Below are 16,985 nucleotides of genomic sequence, written 5' to 3' on the forward strand. Positions count from 1 at the left end.
AGAGTTTTCATTATATACGATTTAAGAAAAAAAAAAACAACAACAACAACAACCGCAGGAGTTACCACCGCAAAAGAAACGCATTCACGCATTGAATTGTACCAAGGCAAAAAGACTGAAGTGGAATATCATTGATAAATTCTATTTACAAGTCAAATAAAACGAAGAAAGCGAGCACCAACAACAAGCAATCATACAAAAGCGCCAGTTTAGCATCAACAAAATATTAGTGCACCATTAAATAATATTTGCTTTAAGAAACTTTTGAACTGATCAGCGGCAATGCCAGGCAAGCAATACAACATCGCAGGAATTGCAATAAATTGGAAACGCGTTAAATGGAAAAGAAAACCCAAGGAAGTAAATAAATAAACGATAAAGCTGCAAGCTCAGTAAGATTTGTCAAGGTTGTGACGAGGCATGTGTAAAGACCACTCAAGATCAAATAATTTACATACAGACTTACACAAAGTACATCTACATGATGGACAAAAGACAAACAAATTAAGTCCAATACAGGGATGTAGTCAAAATAGACCAATAGAAACTCAACATCGCATGCAGTCGCCATTTTGAATCATCATTTCTTGATGACAAGCTGTGACAACAGTGACTAAACTGTGCAGTAATAGGAATTACACAAGTACCATATCGACGATTAACAGGTAGACATCATCGTCCTTATCAGCGTTATCACTCATCGTCATCGTATTCATCGTATTCATCACCTCATATAGAATACTACATGTATTAACAACGTTCACTGTTCACGTTGGATTAGCTGAGAAGATGCAACTTCCACGATCTCGTAGTATGCTGATACTTAAGAATATCTTGCACGTAGTCTTAAACGATTTGAGAGCGAACACAGAATGAGCGTATTAGTGTCCTCTGCCAGTTCACAGGAATCAGGAATCAGGTGGTGAATCAACTTATGCCACTGGTTACAACTCTTACAATTGGAGTGTAAAATCATACATTGGAAACATTATTAAATCGCTTCCCAAGTACACGTCAGTGCGTCTTTCCCTCGAAGTTATCAAAGTTCGCGACAAGCCGCTTTGCAAACTTATTTTGTTCTATTGTGTAGGGCGTTTTTAATATTGTGCAGGTGTTTTTTCCCCTCCTATTTATGGAATGGATGTGAAAAACATTCCAGAAATCTCAGACGTTGGTTCCATTGTTATAGCAAACAAAAGAACTATCGTCAATTGCTATCTTCCTTAAGACCTGTCATACAAATTGAGTCACCTTACGGCAGATCGACACAAAATTGCACTTGAATATGATACATGAAATATAACCAAACACGAATATCATTGCCTTCCCACACAAGACAAAAGAAGAAAAGGTACTGACTCTGCTCTGAGGATAGGCAAGCATTTCGTCATGTCATGAAAAACCAAAGATACTATGTAGAGTTACGACGTATTTTGAATGTCTTTAAGAGACTATTCTACATATTCTTGGCTTTGCGGATTTGCAGAATTTCAGCAAAATAATATCTTTTGGGAAACCGTAGACTTTCAAAAGACCCGAATGGAAATGGGTGTATTGGGTGTATGCAGCCAATGTTATAACTTCGCACTCACGATTTTTTTTTTTTCCGTTGAAGGTGCTTCCTTTTCGTAGCTTCACTTGGATTACATGATGCCATATTTTGTATATATATATTTTTTCGATTCCCTGAACTACATAGTAATCAGACCAGACTATATGACTTTAGAAGTAAACCAATGTGATGCTATAATAGACAAGTATACCATCTGGCATAGCTAAGAGTGGAAGTTGGCTTGTGCTGTGGAGGAAGCACGAATCGCTCTGATCCTTTGCATGATGTTTGCCCTTACTGGGTCATTAGGATGACAAACTTGGGAAGCCGGTATCTCGTCTAATGAATACACAATGCATTATGTATGCCGCGAGGCTGCGAACGAACGGAAAATATTTCCGTCACAGGTACCTGGGGATTGAATGAATGAATCTCGAAATTTGATTGCCAGGGGTTGATACAGGCGTGTTTTGTCTTGTAGGTTAATGTATGTGATCTTTATACAGCGTCAGTCTTCCATCATTAGGATTAATTTCAATAATGCATGATGTTCAGTCAAAACAGGGCTTGTGAATTGATTAGATATATAGATACATTATTGAGGAAGATGAGATGACGGGGGAAATGGGGATAGGGGTGGTTTAGAGAGAGGAAATGTCATTTTGGATGGGTTTCAGTGTAACGGAATAATCACTGTTTAAGGATAATTTTGACTGCCCTTACACTTTTAATACCATTAAAACAAATTTTCTCGTCGACATTATGTTATCTTCATTTTAGTACAACTTTGTCGATTTGTGATTCACTGGGAATGCAAAGTGTCGGGCAAGCAAACTGCACTGTTCTGTCGATGGGGGAGGGGCAGGGTGAGGTAGACCCACGTCCGATGCTATTTCCGCAGTGGATGCCACATGGCCACGGGTTTCCTCAGTGACACCAGCATCTGGTTCCAGTGGCTGAGGGCGGTGCCCCGGGAGTTGGCACCGATGAGCACGTGACCCACACTGGGGATTTTCCCTCCAGCTCCGCTCTCCGCTACGGTGATACGCAGAGTTACCTTCTACAAAAGCAAACAAATTTAATAAGTAAAAGAGGGAAAAATACGTGAATATCCAGATGGATGTATAGAAAGAATAAACGATGAATAGAAAAAAAAAAAAAAAACATGACACAAAAACAAAAATATACAATAGTCGCAGCGATGCGAAATAATTTCGAAGGTATCTTATATGATTACATACTTTATTGACGTGAATATGAAAGTCATTGCTGACAAATGAGGAGTAAAATAATTATTTTGAAGTTTGGGTGACGTGCCAAAGATTCCTCATGACCTACCAAAATATAATTATGTTGAAGGGGACTGAAATGCATTTGGGTAGACAATGGTCATGAAGTTTTTAAATCTGTGTTGTTGCTGTTGTTGTCGGCTTCGTCGTCATTTTAGTGGTTGTTGTTGTTGTTGTTGGCAATGACTTGCCTGGAGAGAGTTATTCTAAGTGCCCTTGGGATTAGACTGATGGCTAGTAGTCAGTCTGCCCTTATGAGTACACCTTTGTCATCATTTATGATGAATGATTACTGTACATCGAAATGGAGCAAGTTACTTTCGTCACTGCTGTAGAAAAAGGATATCTTTCCTATGGGGGCAGAGACATAAAGAATGATACAATGTAAACAAACAGCAAGCAATATGACGATTGCAATGCTATAACGAATTCAGATATTGCCATAATCTACGAGAATTGCAGAATTTCTTGTCTCTCCCTGAGTAAAGATAAAAAAGGGTTGTTGTCCACTTGAGTTGCTTGATTAATTCTGGCATGACCAAATAGTCCCACATTTGCCCTAGATCTGATTTCTGGCCGAGCCAAGGATTTCATGTCGCGATTCATCAAGGAAGGATCGAGGCATGTCGCCAGTGGAGTGGGCGGAGGCCAATCCAATCCTCCGTACCCTTTCAGCGAGACTCGCTCCCCAGTAAGAGCCCTAAATGTCAGTGGGATCAACTATTCTGGTGCTCGGTCTGCATCGCTTCCATCATGACCAGCTCATTTACCGTCTCTTCCTTTTTGATTTATGAAAATTGCGACTTGTCAAGAAAACGAGACGAGAATTTGCCCGGATTTGCCAAGCGACGGCAAATGCAGGCGGAAAGGGAAACGACTGATTGATAATGGCCACCGGTCCGATCAAACATTAATATTTCATCCGACGCGCGGCGAGCCTGATATATATCAGAAACTTCGCAATACACGGACATCCTCGTTTTGATTTTAAGGCATCGCATTCTAGTAGAAGTATACGATAAGCAAAAGCCTTATTGCGGCTTTACAGGACGACTCGATTTTTCATTTGGATTAAAATTAATCTACAGTGATTTTTGTGAATGAGTTATCTGAATTTCTTGTAATGTTGGCAAAGTAGTCTATAGCAGTGAACGATATCTTATACACAAGATGAAACCTCTACTTAGCTAATTTGAAGAAATATCAAGAGACGTGTACACGTGCCTCGTGGACGGGCATTTCAGAGATGATTTTCTCTTCTACCTCTCCTAGCCCCGTTTTAATGGACCAATATAATCAGTGATCATGATTAATTCCCCATTGCTGTCATTGTCAGTGTTGTTGAGATAGCAATGTTGAAAAAGTTGATTAGATGGGCGACCAATCAGCTACCCCTTCTACCCGGAAACCTCCCACTCCTCCTGCGGGCATGCTCCCCCTCGTGACCAACCTCTAGTATGTTGGAGGGTACGGAAAACATCATGGCCTCGTTGAAGATGGGACACGTCTCGCTTCTCTTGGTAGACGTCTTCTTCTTGCTAATCTTCTTCCCGCTCTGCAGAAGGTACACTTTGACGAACGGATCTGCGAGGATAGCACACAAACATGACTAAAGTAAGAAAGATGGAGCGACAGATCAGGACACCGTTTCGTGAAAGTTGTCAGCCCTGACAAGTTGTCAGTCTCTGACAATCACTATAGTAACAGTCAGTGACCAGAGCATCTAAGCCAATCAAAACCAAGGATTTTACTGAAATTATCAGAGATATTGACAACTTGTCAGGGCTGACAATTTTCATGAAACCTGGTGTAAACAGTACCCTGGATCCACAAAGTTTGACATATAGATAGGTAGCAAAAGTGGAGAACTTGACACAATAATGTCAGAAACATTTACGCACATACATAACATCCATATACATAGATTGAAAGAACGAAAAACACAAACATTCATCTCTATAGACATGACATGTACATTTTGAATACTCGCACATAAAAAATACACACATAGATATAACTTCTCTGAGAATAGACACGCATTAAAAAACAATACTTGTACATGAAAGAATAAACATGAGTGTATGAAGTTGTTTTGCGATCGCCATAAAGTGCGAACTTAAACAGCTAGCCGTTCAAATTTAAGCTAACTATAGGTGTTCATATCTTACCTCCTGACTTTTTGTTGTCGATCCATTTAAGGCCCCTTGCTTTGACGATAACAACCGTAAGACGCTCTGCCGTAGGTAAATAGCTGAGTGAAAACATGATGTCCCCTAGATTTTCGGGTTTCTATTGTCAAAGTAAACGAGACAAGATTTCAAGGATAAAAATCATGGTATTAGGTAAAGGAAGAAAAGAAATACAGTATAGCTAAATAATGATACAAAAATGTCAAGCGTCTCTTTCGGCGGCAACCGTAAATATCTAAAGTTACAGTAGATTTGATAGATCAGTTGTGCTTTAACATAATAGACCCCTCTCCTTTACTTACTGCCAAGCTTTCCTATTCATATTTTGTTCCTGAATTCAATTCAACACTTGAAATTAGATTTGCTTTCATTATTTTCAGACAAGCATTAATGAGGACAGAATATCGACGTTTTGTTCTATAAGGCGTGATGTTAAACAGTGACAAACGTTTAAACAGACATTACATTCATGGCATCAGTCCAGTACTTATTATTATTAGAAGTTTTGGTTCTAAAATTTCAGTATACCCTGAATCCTATTGCCCCAAACCCGGCAACTGCAAACTATCATTTCTCGCGAAGATTGTAGAAGCAGGCACTACTTGGATTTATAACTCGTGGTTGTGAATATGATGATTATTGTAGTCGTATCTACCCTGGCTAGCCTCTTCAGCGCTAAAACTGATTCTCTAAACGAGGTCTTGCCAGTACAATACCTAAGCACTAGGAAGTTCTTATCATGACACTTGGTTTATTAAGGATGTGGGCCACTACAGGTAAAACGTGCTGTCCAAGGTTGTACGCACTATGCCTGATTAGAAGTCGAAATCTTCCGTCTATTAATGTACTATCAACTATAAAACATACCTAAACGCCAAATTACTCACTTTACTCTACTCTAAATTCTAGTTTGTTTTGTTCCTTCTCGATCATATTCTATTTCATTCAATATCGGTTTTTGTAACGTGATTTTGAACTGGTAATTGCCAAGGGCATAAGTATTTGCACATGGAATACAACACAATGTCGTCGTGATTGCTTCTCATTCATGTGTCATCTTACGAGGAATACATTGTGTATGATACAGTGAGTTGCAGCGTGAGTGTTACTTCATGTGTTTGATGTAATTTGTTTTCTCTCCCAGCGAAACCCTTCCCTTATTATCCAAATCATTCCGTAGATTGGTGACTCATGAATGTTTACAATGTCGAGGAGGCAGGCAGTTCTTGCTCACGTGTTCCTTGTTTTACCAGAGTACATTCAACATTCAGTTTAGCTTTGTGGTACCTAATAGTGCAGCTGCTCAGCAGGCAGTATGTGACTGGTTCGAGTTTCAGTGGATTTATTTTCTCGTCAATGTGAAATAAAATCAAACTTGTCTATAGCGGCCACCCAAGGGAGACGAAAAGAGTGGCCGTCATAGACAGGTGGCCGCTATAGACAGGTTATCCAACTTTGTGTGCATTGCCTGCATGTACATGTACCATCGTTGTATACATCTGTAAATAGGTCCACTTACATGTACATGCATGTGTATATGTATGCACACGTGTGTTTTACGCATTGAACAATGCCGTGATTATGAAATTGTTGCACAGTAGCATGTGTACAGTCGTGAAGAAAACTTACACTAGTGCATTATTATGACTGAATGAGTGATGAATTCAGTGGTGGCGATCACTGAACGTTGCCCATGAATGACTGGCACGGTTACAAAGCAGAAAAACACACTGAATTATCGGTTCGCTACGGCTCCGTCGGATCTGTGGCCGCTATAGACAGGTTAAAATCTACCGCGGGAAACAAAAGCGTTAGACAGGTGGCCGCTATACACAGGGTCATTAACAGGGTTTTTCTCGGGGGGGGGGGGGGGGATTTTCAGTGGCCATTATAGACATGTGGCCGCTAAGGCAGGTTTGACTGTACGACAGACCAAGAAAGCATTATTTGATATAATTATAACGTGATCAAATGAGCCCCGTGGTGGTGTGGAGCACTTACTTCGTGGGCGTCATTGAGGTTGAGCCAGGTGTTGAAGGGGCCATGCAGCCACTCGATGTCGGCAAGGTGTAGCTCGGCCTCACCGATCTCTTCGTGTCTCGAGTGCCGATCGTAGTTCATCACCGTCATCCTCAGTGTGCGCCGCGGGAGGTCTTCCCATCGAACCCTCATCGAAAACCTTATCGATAAATCAACATAAGAAACAACCATGTACTTTGAGATTATCAGTATCAGGAACCTTATTACTCAAGAAATCAAATACATTTTGAGGACTCTGATGGTGCTCTGAAAAAGTCCATAAGACCACATGGAAACCTGATCAATAGGAGAAAAGATCACTGGTTATCGCTTCATTATCAGCTTTAACACGAAGCATGCTAAGTATTCTCTGTAAAGTCCGCATTAAAAAACAAACAAAAAAAACAACTCATCAACAACGGAAGGAACAAATTATATTATGTTTTGGGTATTCTTTGAAATCATCACACGAATATCAAAGAAAAACAATAATGCGAAGGATCCTTCCTTGTTGGCATTCACTTTGTACCAGTCTCATTCACCAGGGGCATTTCATGAAGCATTTTGTCCGACAAAGTTGTCGGACAAATTTGCTCTAAGCCAATCAGATGCAAGGATCTCAGTAGCTTGTAACAGTTTGTCAGAAAAATATCCGACCAAAACGCTTCATGAAATGCCTCCTTGTCTGTATGAAGATCGTTTACTGTTGCAGCACCGATTTTATGGAATAGGTGGCCAGACAAACTTAGGGCACAGACAGACATTGAACAATTTGTAAAGTATTTGAAAGCTTGTCCTTTTTCGGATGTTTAAGAAATCTTGTAGAGCGCATAGAGAATCATTTATATACAGAGTATCATGTGCCATGTAAATGCAAATCATTATTATACTAAAACAATGTCGAGTGTTTGTTGTGACGCGGGTGTGGCGAAACGGAGATGGATGTTGTCACGTGGTCGTACTAAATAAACATCACGAAGGCAATATTTTTTGCGCGGACAATATTTCATGTTTATGGACTCTAAAAGCGGTGTTCCAAACTACCTCTGTGAAGCATCTGCCTGATGAATCTACGGCGGAAACAATTTGCTTCGTATTTTATTTTAGAATTTTGGCTAAACGTCACGCGCGGAATCCATGTAAAATGGTGTTTCCCCCTTGCAGCTTTGTAATCAGAGATATCCCGGAATGCGCCCCGCGGAATGATTTACGAGTGCAAGCATTCGACTGTAAACGACAGCGCAATCTGTCAATATTGGAACTATTCGTAAACGAAAATTATAAATCAGCCAGTTTTTAATTTTACGGAATGATGAGAGGTACCAACGTCGCTAAGAAGAAGAGAAAAACTCCGTAGGGATTCTAAGCCTCTTCAAAGAGGGAGAATAGTCACGAGAATCCACCTTGTAGATACAATGACGCAGGGTGTCACATATGATATAATAACATTCTATACGATGGAACTTAATCAAATTTTATATAGAGTTATATCATTATTCTTATGTCCGTTTTCTTCTCTAGATGAACACTCAATGAAGATGCTTCTGACGTCGGATAAAAGCAGCTTTCCCCGTCCCGGGCGACCCAGCGGAAGAAATCCGTGATAAAACCAAAGATTATAACCACTCTGTCATTTATATATCGTTTTTTAGTTTCTATTTTCAGTTCCGTCCATCGCAACCAACTCACATGGGAGCAGGGGGTCCATTTGAGAAATTAGAAACTAGCTTTTCTGTGTTTGAATCAGCATTATTGGCATTCAGGATCGCGCTGTCTATTCCACGTGTTTACCTCGATATGAATTAGATCAGTTAAAAGACGTTCCTCCAGAATACATAATACGGACTCCTGAATAATTCATTGATAATCTCCAAAGAGTTCGGCATCGAGACTAGAATGATGAAGCGAGGGAATATCGGTCCAAGGAGAAAAACATCTATCTAATCAAAGCATCTTTCCACTGGATTCCTACAAAATGGCATGTTGACATCTTGATGATCCGTTTCTGAAAATAGCTCAGTTTGTTGGTGCATTTTTTTTTTTTTTTACTCACTGGAGATATTTGGTCTTTTCATTTTGGCAATAAAACATGGTTTGTAGTAATATTGGAATCAAATAAAAATTTAATGATGATTGAGTTGTCAGTTTAGATTTTTTTTTCTCTCTCTCTCTTGCAGCTGGCGCTTGTTGACGCTCTTTTCCCCCCGATGACATGCATTACTGTATCTGGAATTGACATCAGCATCGTCACTACTAATGCCCCATTACATAATTATTTGCTTGTTGATATCTGATCAAAATACAATAGATTAGTTCTCCAAGATGACATATTAGATTTGAGCATTGAGAACTTTTGATTGATGGTTGGGAATATCATTTTACGGTATTATCTGATTATAAAAGGCATTATTATATACGGCATTCCGCCTCCCCCCCCCCCTCAATTCACATATACTTTCAAACAGGCTTTGTAATACCTTTCGTTGTAAACTGGGTTGAAGCTCCTCCGGTAGATTTTCGTTTGACCTTTGACATCATTGTCCGGATGAAGGTAGAGTGTGACGTAAGTGTCTGAGAGTGCTGCTCCTTCCGGTGAAGGTCGGAGGTCACGGGCTTGCACGACGGTGACTATCAAGCGGGAAGGCTCGGTTGAATACTCCAGGATGACTTCTATTTGACCAACTCTGCGTACAACGAAGGACAGTAAAATGAAGAAAGGGTCAAAGATCATTACCCAAGTCTTCTTGATTAATCAAAAGAAAATACTGAGAGGTTTAAAGGTAGGGAATCCCATTTGCATGCCTTAAATGGAGAGTTGTATAACTACAGTGGTATGTTGAAGAGAGTATCATTTTAGAAACTCCCATAAAGTATTGAAAGTGGAAGGTAACATTTAGTACATTTTTATTGACCGTTAGATTTTGAATTGAATTTTTTTCGGGGCTCACCGTGAATTCCAGTACATTACTAGGCTACCTTTGCAGACCCATGCGCTGCATGTGTGTCCATCATGTATATTTTGTGAAGAAAGTTCATCAAAACTTACAAACATTTCTATATACATTCTTGCCACACACTCTATATGTTATTACATCAGCTCTTATACTTTTAGATTTGTGTTCATAGATTAAAAAAAAAATACAGAAGACTGCAACAAAAAGGCTTAAGTGTGGCTGACACACAGAACTACTGAGTAGTTGAGTTTTGTGCATTAATCAAATTGTAGATAACTGTTGACTTCCAAATTTCTCAGCAATGGCCTAAACAAGTCCCCTGAGGTTCATATTTAATGTTTTATGCTGCATTTTGGGAGGTCTGTAAAAGGTATCTCCTACATTTAAGGTTGCTTGATTATAGTTTTTCTTTGATTACTTGGGTAAATAATCATTCATATGAACTGACTGATTAATGCAGTGACGTGGGGAAATCTCCACACAGACAGAACAAATATGAATAACGACGGTAGAAATAATTCGAGTTCTCATATTAAGATAAGACTCTCTATTGGACCGACTGTGAGTCATGGATATGAATGAAATAAAACATGCACATGAAGAGCATTCAGTATTTCCCCGTTTCGGATTAATCGTTTCTTTTATTTCTAAAGGTGTTGTGGTGATTGAGGGTTCTGCTCTTCAGGTAGACCTTTTTTTTCCCCCCTCAACATTAACATCATTTTCGCTTGAAAGCTAAGCCTCTTCTGGTTTACTTGTTCTCTGCTAACCAGACCATGAGGTAACATGCACCACGCTTAACTCAAGCCATCCTATCTCATGAAAAGGGCCTACCCCACGCCTCCATAATTGTCAAGGCAGGAGTTCTAGGTACTCAGAGAATGCGAATAAATGTTAACACGGCTTGCCATACACACTCGTGAAACTCAAACTCAGGTGGGTTCTTTTCAAGCACGTGGCCAGGGTCACCTGACGTCATAAGACGCTACTCGATGTCGCTCTCGTGGACTTTCGAGTGTGCTCGATGCTGGCGCGTTCCCGCCTCCTAAGCACTCGGGAATTTGGGTCAGCGATTTCGGCTGGACGTGAAGAAAAGGTCTCATTCGGCTGGTGGTCTCTGATTCCACCTCTAGAGGCTGGTGGACATCAGGATCTATATTCTAGGGTAATACATGGTTCCTTATACCCTGATCACTACCTTTGAAACTATTAGCTAAAACTTTTGCAAGTTAACTTAAAAAAAAAATAATAAAGTGCAAACCCGAATTACCATTCTTCTGTTAGATTTTATGAATGCATTAGCTTTCAATACTTCCTCTGGTAACGAAATGCAAGGTCATACATAATGTTTCCTACTATCAGGTGAATGAATTCTTTACCCATGAGTTGACTTGGGAAAAACCCAATCAGCATTCATTAAAAATGTATCTATTTATTCATTAATCTATTTATATTAATGTAATTATTTATGCATAAAATCATTCCTCTATTTATTAATTCATACGTTTGCCATATATGTACGGTAAGATATTACATGTTCAGACTAGATCCGTTGCTATTTCCTAAGTGCATAACAGATATATTCCACAAACATACAAGTTATAGACTTGTCACAACCCGTAATATATTGCTGTTCACATCAAATAAGATTTATATGCCACTATATCACACCGTAAAGAAATATAAATCTTGAGATTTCTTTTCTTCTCCTGCTTCGCGCGCTGAACATTTCCAAGTACTTCATAAAATCATAAGTTATACTGTTAAAAGCTCATCTTGTCTCACTCTGTGATACAGACCGTATAATATTAGACACAAGATCTAACTAGCAGAATATTCCCACTTAAACAGTGATTTTTCCACAAGCAGTCAGATCATCGCGACTTGATTATTGGGAAAAACGGTAGGTCCCATTCCACCAGGGACTTATGACTCTGAACAGCGTTTGTCCTGCGATAGCATTGAGTATCAGGAACGAAGACGAAAAATTGGTAGCTGACGGATCATTTAATACCAGATTGTCAGACCCTAGAGGGCCATTTTCAACTCGATTTGAAAATTACCTTTGACAATGACCGCCTATACATCAAGTTCTCACTCGCTTTGCAGCGACGCGAGGGTAATGGAAGCTAATAAAAGAGAAAACATTCGGAAGCCTGGGAATATTTTGGCGTCTATGTGAGATAAAACAAAAATCTAGTGTAAAAATTCAAATCAAACCCTCGAATGAGCTTTGTTTCCCTTTGCTTGTTTAACTACTGGTCATTTCACGACGTTGTTTGTTGAGAAAGAATTTTTGATGAAAGCAAAGATCTTGATTCAAGATTTGTAAAGGTAGAACACATTATCAGTATAAAGGAAAAAAAAATAACTTTTTATGATAGAATTTGTAACTTATCGGACCGTTGATTTATTTATCAATGGTTCATTTCATCACTATTGCCAGCTGTTCTGTGATGCTTTGCTCCCAGCAAATGTTTGAAGACAGAGACCACCATACTTGCCCTGCTCTGTTTTCTAAAATTGAATGATAACATATCTGGCATCCCATTTTGATCTAAACTATTTAATAAATAGTGAGATCGATTCAAATAAGCATACAATCAATACGACACGTCTGCTCGCATTTCTGTAACCGGGCTACGCTTGTCTCACAATATCGATCTGCGTCGTAACATCTGCAGCTTTATTATTTTGCCATTGACTTGTTGTAGCGATAAGAAATAAAAACTTTCTACACTTTTCTCAACTAAAACATCAAGTTGGGACTAAACGAAATCTGTCTGTTGTTAAGGGTCTTCATAAACATCGATTAATCCTTCTCTTCCTGTTTGTTCTTCATCCCCCTTCATTAATTCCTCTACTTTTCCTTAATCTTGATCTCTTCCTTTTACTTTTTTATTTTTTCTATTTCATTTCCTCCTCCTCCTCCTCTTCCTCACCTATTTTGTCTTCCACGATCTTAACACAATAAATCACTGTATATCTTCTACGGTCGTCCAGGAAGATGAGTCCAAACTTCAAGTTTTTGCCTCCCCCCTTTCCCCATACCTCCTTCTTTTTCTGCCTACCATTTTGTATTCTCTCATTCTGTGAAGTAAGGGGATCTTACGATTTATTTTGAGCATTTTTCAGCATTCGTATTAAAACAAAACAAAGTAGGTTGTGTCTGTTCAAAATTTTATTTCATGTTTTTCAGTCTCACGAAATCAATTGTCACTCCCTGTCAAAATCACTTTCAGTTTTCACCCAACATATTATTACCCCTTTCTCTCCCTTCTCCCTCCCCCCCCCCTCTCTCTCTCTCTCTCTCTCTCTCTCTCTTCCCTTTTCTTTTGGGCTTTACTTTGCTTGAAATTTGTTTCTACCTTAATTTTGTAATACTGCACTGAATAAACAACCAAGAAAATTGCAGCTTTCTGCAGAGAAGCCCCAGAAGATCTGATCTAGTTTGGGTGAAATGCGGATTGGAGAGAGAGAGAGGCAATCCCAAGAGCGCCGAGGTTTCATCAGGAGCGATTGCAACCGCCATCTGTTCTGCTTAGTTTCATTTCCGCATCCTACTCCTTTACGACGACATTTGTCACTCACTGTTTGCCTGCTTCTCCACCACTTGGGGTGTAAATAAAGGACAGTCTTACACGGACTCTCAAGGAGCTGTTAGAGGCAGCCGATTACCGCCAGAGATTTGTAACTTTTTCGCGCCATTTCGATCTCTGCTAGTCGCGAGAAAGTCGTGAAGCAAGAGGAATTCTCACAGGTAAATTATTACTCGACTCCATTTACTAATTTGCCGAACTGTAAGCAAAGTTCGGGAGAAAGAGTTTGATGGCGTTCACCGAACAACATTTCATGTTCAACCTGCTCTCAGAGAAGGGAGAATACACGGGAGAGGAAGATGATGAAGTAGCATTTAACATTCATGATTGATACATCACAGACGGCCCCTGGGGGAAGATCCGTTATTACTTATCATCGTCGCGCGAATGTTTTAATCTCTTGCGATAAACAACACCCATGGGAGAAAAAGAAATGGTTGGTAATAAGTCATGTTTGCTTCACAAACTGAGCAATCAGACAACAGCATAGCAATAAACATAGCCTGAGCTCTTATCACTTTAGTCTATGGGGCAAGAGAGTTCACTCCAGTTTTTTATTGACTTTTTTTTTTCATTCTAACTTTATTGTCTCAACAGGTCAGACTCCACTATGGATAAAGCTAGAAGTGCGCCTGAACCAGTGTAGATACGTGAAATGTAATGTCTTATTTTTAAACAAAAACATTAGAAATATTTCAAAATAAACACAGATATGATACAACACCTTCTTTTCAGAGACGAAATCACAACTCCAGCTGTTTTTATCCTTATCAGAAAAACATTTCTTGAGTTCAAGGGACTCTTTTTCATTCTCTTTGTGTTCAAGCAGACGCAGTATTTATGATCGTTTACTTATGCTCCCACTCTTGTAATTTGATATATTTTTCCCCCCTAAGAGAAAAGAGACTCAACTGCAACACTTTTTCAACTTTTTGAAATCGAGTTTTGGCAGTAGTTTTGGAAAGCCACAATGATGGTTTAAATTAGACCAGAGAGATTGCGTACTTACGATGTAAACAAATTTTCTTGCACAGACGACTCAGATGTGACGGAGGTGAGAGACTCGCTGCTATAGCAACGGACCAGTTTACGCATGATAGCGTCCTCGTCCACGAGATCGCGAGAGTCTGCATTGTGGTGGTTAAGTACTTCCGGGGCAGAGGTCGGCTGGGGCAGCCGTGATTCCTGTGCGGCGGCAGAGATCGCCTGTTCGGCTTTTACGAAGAGGTTCTCATACTGGATGAATTGACCAGTCTCGTTCACTGGAATCTCTGTGTTCTGCGTGACCTGTGAATGAAATTAGCAGAAAGATCATAGTCTATCATCAATGGATGTAGGTGGTAAAAATAATTTATACAGCTTTCTCAGTGCCATTGACGGGTACAAATGGTTTGACAGAGACGACCATTATTCTATTCTCTGCACGCAGAAAAAGGGGAGTTGTAACTGAATGTATATTGGAGTGTGTCATGAAGGAAATTATCCACCATTTTTATAAATGTCATTAAAATAAACGTTCAGTAATGTAAAAGAGAAAATGGCTGCATCAATAGGAAATGTTGTGAATTAATTAATTAATTAAGGCGACTATGGAGAAGATAACCTGAATATTAGAGGGCAGAGAGATAAGAATGGAACATCGAGGGACTTTAAGTGTTGAATCGTCCTCAGAAAATAAAGGAAATTATAATGATAATATTAAGGGGAAAAACTGGATGGCAGGTTGAAATACATTGACACACACATATATGTCATTATGTACACACAAACATTGGTAGCTGCATTATGTCCACACGGTCACACACATAAATTTCACGGAGCTCGTGAACGACGCATACAGTACCCAAACAAATTAATTCTCTAAAATGGCATTGCAGCTCCTGAATTCGAGCGTAACATGATGGACATTTATATCAAAGATTCTATGCATTTCATCGGTCGACAAGGGATTTAGCGAAGTTACTTATAGAAGCACTTGGCAAAGTGCACGCTACTCATGAGTCACTTTCTGCAGTACATTTGCTGCTCCATATTTGGCCCCTATGATTTCACTCCTTTCTCATTTCTTTTCAGGATAATTGATGGTAACGCAGAGTTTGGGAAAGAAATTCCCCAATAGACGCACGACCCGGCCATCGAGAGGTACACACAGCAACAAGTGGAAGAGAGAAAGTCAGTGAGAGAGAAAGTGGAGCCCCATATGGACATCGTCTGCCTCTTGGGTTTGTGGCGCCATTTCCTGCCAAAGCCCACGAGCAATCATCTCTTGCTGTCTTTCTGCATTTTGTTGTTCGGCGGCTGTGGGCGCTGACCGACAAATCCTCTGGAAGATTTTAGGAGTGGGGGGAAAAGACGTGTGTGTGTGTGTGTGCGTGTGTTGTGATTTATACCCTCACCCAACACCCTTATTTCTTTTTTGAAGGGGGTAGCGACTCTGAGAGCCAAGGCAGTTAAAATTTTAAGATTTACAATAGACGGGGCGAAAAGATGACGCTAATGATTGATGGGGTCTTTAATTTAGTCGGCGAAGAGACATACACAGCACTTTACCCTGTCAATTTTACTCATGTTATTTATTTATTTAAAAAAAAAACTCCTCAATAAATCTAACTATATAAGGTTGGGTCGATATCAAAACTCTTTTGGAAGAAACGCCGAATAACGCCGAATAACGTTTTAAAAGACAAACTTTCAAAGATGTCCATTTTCCTTTCTTTTCTCGCAAAGTGTTATCCCTGATCCAATGTGAACAAAACACAGAGCAATGAGAAGGCAATCTCATGGAATTTTCGTTGCGATGGAATACCGTCTTTCTCAGTCTGTTGCCGAGTTTTGCTGAAAATACATTACTTTTCAATATTGACTTTCTAAATGAAAAACTCCATGACAGACACGACCCAATAACTGAACGGCCCGATACATGTCTCATACTGTGATGAGAAAGGAGCGTATAGGGCTCAAACCAAAATTTGATCATATGCCCCACTACATTATGATATACTGAACAGCCGTAAATTGTAATTCTACCGTTGAATAAAGTTTTTGTCTACGACAGAGCATCATATATCCATATCGATCAGATAAACAAATACGTCGTAATGTAGTCTGTTTCCCGGCAAGAGAGAATGAAAGATAACAATAAAAAGATGAAACAAACGCCGCGTTTATTGCACCCCGTGCAGTTCTGAAAAGCGGAAGGTTATGATGCAAGGTTTTCCTCACAAGATGAGGAATCTATCTTATTAAGGTGTTACAGAATATTTTTCCTCGGAGCAGTCATGCAGGCATTGAGGTGCAAACAGCTAAAGTACTCTGGATCGTATCAGGACAATAACCTCACGAGGACAATTACCCCCCCCCCCCCCCCCCCCGCCCTCGGCTAT

The 16,985-nt window shown here is 39.7% G+C and overlaps 1 protein-coding gene across 1 annotated transcript in view; it reads right to left on the reverse strand.

Moving 5' to 3' along the window:
* Window positions 1–2,441: 2,441 nt before the first annotated feature.
* LOC140228328 (synaptotagmin-12-like) overlaps window positions 2,442–16,985 on the reverse strand; it is a 79,302-nt gene continuing 64,758 nt past the window's right edge. The window contains exons 2-8 of the mRNA XM_072308556.1: window positions 14,621–14,889; window positions 11,538–11,546; window positions 9,527–9,733; window positions 7,032–7,209; window positions 5,010–5,130; window positions 4,292–4,425; window positions 2,442–2,612 (exon numbers count right to left, since the gene is read on the reverse strand). Coding sequence (XP_072164657.1) covers window positions 2,442–2,612; window positions 4,292–4,425; window positions 5,010–5,130; window positions 7,032–7,209; window positions 9,527–9,733; window positions 11,538–11,546; window positions 14,621–14,889 — 1,089 coding nt within the window. The remainder of the gene's footprint in view (window positions 2,613–4,291; window positions 4,426–5,009; window positions 5,131–7,031; window positions 7,210–9,526; window positions 9,734–11,537; window positions 11,547–14,620; window positions 14,890–16,985) is intronic.

Source organism: Diadema setosum, chromosome 5 (assembly GCF_964275005.1).
Source record: "Diadema setosum chromosome 5, eeDiaSeto1, whole genome shotgun sequence".
Lineage (NCBI taxonomy): Eukaryota > Metazoa > Echinodermata > Echinoidea > Diadematoida > Diadematidae > Diadema > Diadema setosum.